At 42.1% G+C, this 9,771-nt stretch overlaps 2 protein-coding genes across 2 annotated transcripts; one reads left to right on the forward strand and one right to left on the reverse strand.

Annotated features, from left to right (window-relative positions):
* Positions 1-89: 89 nt before the first annotated feature.
* Positions 90-2,094, reverse strand: nedd8 (NEDD8 ubiquitin like modifier). Its single transcript, XM_079215093.1, has 4 exons — positions 1,962-2,094; positions 1,797-1,844; positions 1,617-1,699; positions 90-1,210 (listed from the first exon to the last, which is right to left on the reverse strand). The coding sequence occupies exons 1-4, from the start codon at positions 1,977-1,979 to the stop codon at positions 1,087-1,089; spliced, it is 273 nt and encodes a 90-aa protein (XP_079071219.1). The 5' UTR covers positions 1,980-2,094; the 3' UTR covers positions 90-1,086.
* A 427-nt stretch (positions 2,095-2,521) lies between these two features.
* gmpr2 (guanosine monophosphate reductase 2) lies at positions 2,522-7,761 on the forward strand. Its single transcript, XM_079215087.1, has 9 exons — positions 2,522-2,553; positions 3,105-3,203; positions 4,571-4,690; positions 4,824-4,907; positions 5,002-5,175; positions 5,284-5,365; positions 6,034-6,140; positions 6,376-6,578; positions 6,674-7,761. Exons 2-9 carry the CDS (start codon positions 3,117-3,119, stop codon positions 6,855-6,857), a joined length of 1,041 nt encoding a protein of 346 aa, XP_079071213.1. The 5' UTR covers positions 2,522-2,553; positions 3,105-3,116; the 3' UTR covers positions 6,858-7,761.
* The last annotated feature ends 2,010 nt before the right edge of the window (positions 7,762-9,771 follow it).

Genomic DNA, 9,771 nt, shown 5'->3' on the forward strand with positions numbered 1-9,771 from the left:
TGACAATGTTAAAATAATTCATGAAGGACAGAATGGTGAATGAAAGTGAGGCATTTTAAGCATCAACATAAGTTTATTCTACAGACAAACTAATCCACAGCATTGATCCATTTCACATCATTCTGTACACACTGGTGTGTGTGGAGGGGCATATAGTGCTGACACAGCAATCCCAAAACTAACGTTGTTTCTGTGAACACACAAACAAACCTAACGATATCCTTGTAAACTAAGGCCATTGTCAGACAAGGCCATGATTGGCACCTTCCTTGTCTTTTTGCAACAGTAAAATGTGCAATTGGCACAAAATATTGCTCTTTACAAATTAAATTCATATGAAACTATATAAAAACGTTATCCTGCTGAATAGACTATTTATAGTCTATTTATGAAGCAGGTGTAAAGCCAACTCTGTGCTACATGATTAAGAATCAGTGCTAGGAGATTTTTCCTGACACAAACATGTCCTTCACTGATAGTTTTCCCTCGTGGGAATAGTTTGACATTTTCAACTTTACACCAAAAAGCGATAATGTATTTCTTAAATGTCAAACTTTTCAACTGTTGTCCATCTCTCGCAGATCTAGCGAAGCTACATGGATCACTTTGACTATGCAGACACACCCTGTGGCCTCAGATGATAATACCTAGTGACTTGGGGAAACTTGCAGAAAACTGAATAAAACATGAATGAAGCAGAAAAAGTAGTTGTGTCACATTCTGAATGCAAAGACTGTAATCCAAGGAGGGGGTTCCCTGAAGTGTTTTTAAGCTACAATGATCTCTGTTCTATCATCATTAGAATAACGATAGATGCTCACACGCAGAGCCACATCTTTTTCTGTGGCAGCCAAATTAGCTCTTGGTTGTAAATCTTTGGCCGAAGAGTTGTTTAATTCTGAAAGTAACTTTGCCTTTTCTGCCAGGGGGAGGGGGAAGCGTTTGCAGCCAACACAAGTAGAACCTGATCGAACTCTTCCTACAAATGGCTCTATAGCCATCAGGTGACTCCACAGGCTGTGTGTCTTCGGTGTATCCTCTTTGTATAGGCACCGCATAAAGCCAGGGCATGATTCCAAGCAACGGCTACAACGCAGTCTTGGAGTGGAGGCTTCTTGAGCGGAGCGCCTGTCCTCCTCGCAGAGCCAGTACCAGATGGAGAACAGAGCCTCCTTGGATTTTATAGTCTGCTGCTGTTTTCTCATCGTTCCTGGGAACGAAGACAAAGGGGATGGAAGGCAGAAGACGTCGGACAGCAGAAAACCCATCCAAACAAAGATATGAATCGTTAATAACAGGTCCTGAATATGTAGTTTAATTTTAAATAAAGACTTGATGCTGTAGTTTGAAACAAACCTTATTAAAACTAAAAAGAGTAATTAATGCATTTGTTTGGGACTATTTTCTGTTCATCGTTCCAAAGGAAGATGTCAGCCAGTGATGGCTCAATGATGTGTTTTTATTTGTTTTAAACAGAGATTTATCTGGCTTTAAAAACACACACACAGTACTTGTAGATCACTGTATTGTTAGTTTCGTGATTTACATGGGACATGTTGACAATAACAAAAATCCAGAATGTCAAAGCTGTGGATATTAGGGCATCTTATTCTTACATTTGTTTCCCACTGTAGATCAACCTCTGCTGCTGCGGAGGGATCCCCTCTTTCTCCTCCACCCTTTCTTTAATCCGCTCCACCTGGATGTAAATGCATGGACAACATTAACACACGCTGAATAACGTGTAATTATCAGCATACAGAACATTTTAGGTGAAATAAAAGATAAGTATATACCTTGTCTGTGGGCTCTATGTCAATCTCAATCTCTTTTCCTGTGAGTGTCTGATATAAAACAATAAAATAAACAATTCCAGGTTATTGTTGAGAAAATTAAGAACTAGTAAATGTTTAGCTCGCGTTGAGTTCACTGTTAAACATTAACGTTACACGTTTTCTCACCTTCACTTTAATCAGCATCTTTGTTGCCTGGTCGTTATCAAAAGAAGTGAAGCGGGATCGGCAGTACAATTATATATTCACTTTATTGTACGATAATAAATATAATACGATATTTCTGTGAGGAAACTTGATATTCATTCCATTCCAAAATGTAACGTCCGTTTCCTGTGTCTCCTGTTAAACCCTCCGCCTCCTTGCGTGTGTGTGTGTGTGTGTGTGTGTGTGTGTGTGTGTGTGTGTGTGTGTGTGTTAACGGTTCCGCTTCAACTTGATTTCGGACCGTTTTCAGACGTCGCATTCACTTCAGTTTCCGTCGAAGAAGCACCGAATTTTCCCCTAAAATATCTTACGACACGCGCAAGCCGACATGTATTTCGTGATAGCAATAATAAACAACCCTTGCGACGTCAGTGCGATGTGTCGTAAAGCGAGTCTCTCATTTGTAGTTTTTTTCTGCTCACCAACAACTAGTAAAGCCCCTTAAAAAACTACAAAGCGGCTGTCAGTTGGTGTCCGACCCCATAAAGCTTCCCGCGCACATTGTGGATAAGAAAACTAGCTGCACAGGCAAAATCAACTGACTTTCCTGAAGGTAAATACTTTACTTTGTAAATCTAAATGACAGCTCCCTCGTCGACTAATACACGAGTTGTGCTCAGGTAACAGTTTATAACGCTCACGTCCATTAGCTAAGTGGTTTAACATTTGACACTTCCAGCATAACCTTGAATTTTAACACCGGGGCTGTCTTGTGGTTTAGTGCGAACATATGAAGAGAACTGTCAGTAGCGCTTACGGTAGCTAACAAACTAGTATAATAATAATAATAATAATAATAATAATAATAATAACAATAACAATAACAAAGCTAACCTATATTACATCTCCACCAAGTAGCAATTACAGTTTGGGATAATGTTTTCATATTTCTGAATGCGTAAAGGATGTTTATCTTTAATGGGTTCATTTCAGACCCTTACACCATGTTGATGTAACCTAGTTAATGGCATTTGATGCCCATATGTGAGCGTTTGCGTTCAAATATAAAAAAAGACACAGTATTTATACTAAACATTGATCTCACTCTTTTACAGATTCAATTGCTCCAGTTCACATATTTTGTGTTTTCCTCTTCCTGTACAGCTCGTTTCCAAGATGCCTCGCATTGAGAATGACATCAAGCTGGACTTCAAGGATGTGCTCCTCCGTCCAAAGCGAAGCACACTCAAGTCAAGGAGCGAGGTAGGTGAAACAGCTGAGGATCATTTCCACAAAAGGTTTATATTAGCTGTGAAAAGTCATTTGGGTGAGCGCCCTTCCATTTGGTAGTTATTAAATCATCAGCTCAATCACTCTCACCTGCCCACTCTGCTGCGCTTACTCCCTCTAGCTTCACACACACTCATGGCCAGATCGTTCTCCGCATTATGCCAGACTTTCCCGACTGGTTTCCCGTTGCCGACCCTGCCTGTTTGGCCTTGACTCTGCCCCTGTAAACGTCTCAGTCTTCTGGACCCCGACCACGACATAAGCCTCTGGTTCCTGTCTGCCTTCTCCCCTGATGGCGTTCCACCAAGTAGATTTCTCCACAAGAGCTGATCCGAGACGGGTTGCCTGTTGCGTCTTCTGCCCTGCTGTCTGCATTTTCTCCAGGGCCTCCCGTTTCTGCTGAGCCTCTGTCCACAGATGCAACTCTAGCTCAAAACCCTCCAGAAGGAACTCCTTCTTTGGACAATTTTTAATAAACCATTAAAAAGATGTCTTCAGAAATCACTCCACGAATACGGCTGAGCCCCATCATGGTGAAATTCTTTCCTGATAAAGTCTGTCCGTAAGCAAATGTAGTTCCATTGTATCCCTCGACAGTGGAAACAACCAGAGGCTTTGCAATGTCCTGGTACCGATAACTGGTTTCCACTGGAGCTGTAGACAGAGGCTCAGCGTAAACGGGAGGCCCTGGAGAAAATGCAGATGGCAGGGCCGAAGACGCAACAGGCGAACCGTCGCCGATCATTTCTTGAGGAGGAATCCACTCGGTTGAACGCCAAGTCGTCAGGAGAGAAGGCAGACAGAAACCAGAGGAAGCTGAGGCCATTCTCGTGGTCGGAGACGGACGACCTGAGTCGTTTACCAGGGCCGAGGCAAACAAGCAGGGTTGGCAACGGGGAAAACAGTCAGAGGATAAATGTGGCAAAGTCTGGCATAATGTGGAGAAATATCTGGCTATGCGTGTGTTAGACTTGGGTTTTAATACCAAAGGGAGTAGGTGCAGGTGAGAGTGAGAAAGTGGCAGGAGAGAAGGGAATCGGAACTGATTTATTTACATTTTACTGCCCATCACAAAATAATTAAGGTTGACAAAAACATCATGTAGCGATTGGGAAGATATTGTTTTTACATTTTACATTTTACTGTTATTTACATTTTCTAGCTGTAGCTAGCTAGAGGATTCAAGCAAACCTGCATCTATAAACTACAGGCTCCTGCTGCCCTCTTAACTGTAGTAACACCTCGTGAGTCATTGCTCAAAGAAATTGTTTCCAAGTTGTTTCCATTGGACAAATCTAGTATTAAGTACGCTAATGTCACATTGTCTTCACCTTTTTCAGGTAGACCTCATGCGGAGCTACACCTTCAGGAACTCCAAGGGCAGCTACAGAGGGATCCCCATCATCGCTGCAAACATGGACACCGTGGGGACCTTTGAGATGGCCCTGGCTTTGCACCAGGTAAACTATGCATTACATGGGATGAGTGTACTCATTGAGCACATCTGTTAGAATTTATTTTAACGTTATTTATCATTTTCTCTTACAAACGTTGTGTTCACTTTCTCTGCTTTCCTTTTATCTCTTGCACTAGTTCACTCTCTTCACCACGGTTCACAAACATTACTCTGTGGATGACTGGGTGGAGTTTGCCAAAAAGAATCCTGAGTGCCTGAAGGTACTAAAAGTGTCAATTATTATAGTACCTCTATTTCTGGAACTCAATGCTGTTATTTATTGTAACGCAGGTCTTTTTCTTCTCTCCTTTTCAGAATCTAGCAGTCAGCACAGGGACCGGGGAAGGGGACTTTGACAGGGTTTCAGCCATCTTGGCGGCGGTGCCACAGCTGCAGTACATCTGTGTCGACGTGGCTAACGGCTACTCTGAACACTTTGTTCACTTTGTCAAAGACGTCAGGGACAAGTTCCGCTCTCACACTATAATGGTCAGTAATTGTTTGTCTTTAAACTGCAGTGTGTGGGCCTGAAAAGGGAATGCATGTTCATACAATTTCTTTGTCATAGATTAAAACCTTTTGTATTATTTGGCTCAGGCAGGAAATGTGGTGACAGGAGAGATGGTAGAGGAGCTGATCCTGGCTGGCGCTGACATCATCAAAGTGGGCATCGGACCAGGTGAAACTTATTTATATTAAAGTTACTATGACGAACTTTTAACTGGTTAGGAAACAGTGTCATTTTCATACTGATGCCTCTGTATGATCGAGTAAACGAGACCAGCCAATCAGCGAGAAGATTGTTTATTTCTAAATGGTTATTGTTCATGCATGCCACTGGCAAAGGCAGACGAAATACTGCAGGTTCACCAGAACCTCAGCTCAGACTCCAGTCGTTCTCCAGCAGCGACCAGCCTCTGGCATTAGGCCTGCAGTTGAAGCTCTAGTAAGAGGTGGAGAGCTACACGGTCAGCAGCGGCTCCTCCGCCAACCAGGAGCTGAGCTCCACCTCCCTGCTCTGTCGGTCCCCGCTGAGCCCGCTTTAGGAAAGGGACCTGGGAGAACCACTACCGAGCGGAGCAGATGTCAGACCTCTGATCCAGTAAAATAAGAGGATTCTAAAGTGACTCTGGTGCTTGGAAACAGTGATGCTTTTGTCCACAAGATGAAAGATTCTCGCAACTTCCTGGGTGGCTGTTTTCTCTTTAGTAACCCCTATTCATTTGGCAAATACAATTCAAAAGACAATGCTTGCTAATTCTATTTCATTAAATCATGAACTGCAGTCTAGAAAGCCAGAAAAGAGGGCTAGAGAGTCATCTTGTGTCCCTGTGTCTTCCTCTACAGGATCTGTGTGTACCACCCGCAAGAAGACGGGGGTTGGGTACCCCCAGCTCAGCGCTGTGATCGAGTGTGCCGATGCCGCCCATGGCTTGGGTGGCCACATCATCTCTGTGAGTGACTCGCTCCTCTGATAATCCAGTGACTTTGTTTCAATCATGATTTCATCACAGTTCTTGTGTATAACTTATGTGATTGTTTTGGGAAATGGGATAATTTGGTTACTTCGATCATCTAACTCTCGGAAAGCAATAACTTTTCCTAAAACTGAGACGGCACACGCAGCCATGATAAACGAGCGTCTCTGTCACATTGTGTTTTTTATTTTGCCGTCTCTCTTTCACCCAGGATGGGGGATGTACTTGCCCAGGGGACGTCTCGAAGGCTTTCGGTGCTGGTGCGGACTTTGTGATGCTGGGCGGCATGCTGGCTGGCCACTCGGAAAGCGGTGGAGAGGTTATTGAGAAAAATGGCAAGAAATACAAGCTTTTCTATGGAATGAGCTCTGACACGGCGATGCAGAAACATGCAGGAGGCGTGGCTGATTACAGGTCAGAGCCACAGTTATTTTGGTAGATATGAGGCCAAAATATTTCTTGTGGGTGAGTGGGGTGTACGCAGTAAACTCAGTATTTTTCGCCTCCAGAGCGTCAGAGGGGAAGACGGTCGAAGTGCCTTACAAGGGCCCGGTGGATGTCACGATAAGAGACGTCCTGGGCGGGGTCCGCTCCACCTGCACCTATGTTGGGGCAGGAAAACTGAAGGAGCTGAGCCGCCGGACCACATTCATCAGGGTCACCCAACAGCTCAACACTGTCTTCGGCAGCTGAATGTCCAGCTCGACGCTCCTCCAGATGCAAAGATAAGTCCGCAACACTGCCTGTCTGACTCTCGGATGCTGTTTGCATCGACCATGAGTGAACAGACATGAATATTAATACTTAAAAGTCCTTTTGCTATGCTCATTAGTTGTTAAACCTACAGTTCAATGCAATTTTATTAGGTTTGACTTCACTCATATGAACAGATGTATTTTTTTGACACTTTAGACTCTGTTACATTTTTTTTCTCCAATATACAAAGTTTCAAGGGTCAGTGTTTCTAAACTAAACCAGTCTGTCTGTCTTCAGCTCTTCACATGTCTGCTGCCTCATCGTTCCACTGCTAAGTTGTTCTTTTTAACATGTATGCAAATCTGCAGCTGTCTGTAAACGGTATCCACAACATTTATGCCGAGGTCATACTGTAAGCCATTATCACAGACGGACACAATTACAGCAAATGTCTTAAATTAAAAATGAATGTTTTCAGAAATTCAATCATTCCACCACTTTAAATGTTGCACTTTGTTTTGTAATTTGAGAGTCCAATCTGTTTTTTTCGTTTTCATAAATGCAGTGTCATGCATAAGTGACATTTATTTAAAAAATAAGTAGGTGAATTAGGTTTTGAGATAATTTATATATAGAACAGTACATACTGAATTCTAGAGTGCAGCACTAGAGCACATGACATGAAGTGCAGAGTTCCTCGCAGAAGTATTCATCATGCAGTTGTGTGCATTCAAATTAATTTATGATTCATTGCATTCCTTTAAATTCAGTGGTTGTTTCATAGCCATTTTTAAATAAGAGTATTGGTCTCACTTCACAAAGTGTCTGTAGTTGTTCCACTTCAAGCTGCTCTTGTGTGAACTTGTATTCACTTGTTAAACAGTCAATAAAAACATTCCACATTCCATTTTCCTGGCTTTAATATTGATCGGATCATTCACGAAGGAAGTACAACACAAATTCCTTGTTGCCATTCTGACCGTACACTGAGATAACTATGTGAGAGCAATGATGCGTTCACCACTACTAGATGGATGCAAATGCAGTAAACTGGCAGGCCACATAAATTATCACTACAATGCCAAAAAAAGACAGCTGAGGCTTTTGCGTTTGGTTTTCCCCAGTAAGGCCTGATGCTCAGCGTTGAGCTCTTTGTGGGCTGTGTAGAAAGTCTTCATATTGTGTCCTTGGTGCTGGTCTTCAATGGCGCAGGAAACGCACACACAGGTCATGTCATCCAAACAGTAGTACTCCAGGAGTTTGCCATGTTGGGGGCATTTGGTGGTCCCACACAAAGCCGTGGGCTCGGTCAGAGGGTGAGTTTGTAGTAACACAGGAGTGGTCAGGTGGGCCTGAAGGTGCTGGACGCACATGGAGATCTCACATTTCATGCAGGTCTTCCGTGCCGGTTTCCTGTCCTCCTCCGTGCACATGTCACACAGGATGACTGGTGGATTCCTTTGTATATTTTCAGACATGATTTCAAATTCAGGAAGGCCTGATTTGATACGTCTTGAATATCATTCAGTGTTGTCCTCAGGATCCTCCTCGTTGCTCTTTGATTGAGTCTGTTTTGGCCCAAAACCGCCAATGACGTAGGATTTTGGTGAATTTAGTATTTCACCCGTAGTTCAGTCTCTGAATGCTCTGATACAGAATTAGATTATGCTAAACCAAAACTCCTTATATAACTTGACAAACATGTTGGTGTAACTCTGGTGTAAACATTAGGACTCATAGGCCCATTGTAACCTAGCACAACATCTCTTACAATTCATTCATCACATAAATTCAACTATACATGATTCATATTTTAAACATTTGCATCTTTAGATTTTCTCTATTTATCTTGCAAAACCTTTCTTTATACTCGTTAAGAGCAACAGTAACTACTAGGTCAGTTCGGCACCATGGGAACAACTAATACAATGGAGCGCACACACCCATGGGATAGGTTCATTATAAATGGTGAAACCAAATGTCTTAATTTATTTTATATCGTTATTCTAGGTTGTTTAACTGATGGAAAGTCGTCATCCTTCCGTCTTCGGGTAGTTAGGTAAAGTTGGAAAGATATTCACAACAGTACGTATTGATGAAATGTGCTTTTAATTAATTATGGTGAAAATATTTATTCAAATTCAGTGTTGCACAATCAAAACCAGTTCAACCACCAGGGTGTCGCCTTTTGGTTGTACTAAAGCAGTAATTATTGAGAAATATGCTTTTGTATACTGCAGAAGATTTGTTATTGGGAGGAATAATCAATAACTTCACTGTTACAAAGTCTAGCATGACCACAATCCTTTCATACATCAATGGGCTCATCCTTGTTGTACTGAAACTGTGTTATGGTCAAATTTGCTTTTGATTAATTATGGTGAATTTGTATTTGGGAAAAGATGAAATAACTTTACTGTTCTGCAGCGTGACTAAAGTCCTTTCATACATCAATGGTCTCCTCCTCGTTGCACTTTGCTGTTGTGTGTGTTGTGTGTTGCACAAGTTTCAGCCAGGTGTACCAAATAAACTTGCTACTAAGGGAATATTTAATTAAATAATCAATATTTTCACCATGCATTATGCTCATAGGCATGTGGTATATAACTTGTATCTATACCACATATAACCAGTTGAGAGGATGTGGACAGCCGGTATTTAAGTGGAGTTAATTTATCTGGAGCCCCTGCGCGGTTGTTTTTACCGACGAGACCAGATCAGCAGAAAAACAACTCCTGTCAAACTTACAAGACTTGTTTGTGCTTTTAAAGGTAAGTTAGGAACTATAGCCCTATCGTGATCTGAAGATAATAATAACAGTGACGTCTTCTGGGGACTGACACGGAAAAAGTCGATGATTTAAAACTTTAATAAAAAAGTATCTTAAGTTTTCTGTAACGGTCTTTCCTGA

Source organism: Taurulus bubalis, assembly GCF_910589615.1.
Source record: "Taurulus bubalis genome assembly, chromosome: 3".
Taxonomy (NCBI): Eukaryota; Metazoa; Chordata; class Actinopteri; order Perciformes; family Cottidae; genus Taurulus; species Taurulus bubalis.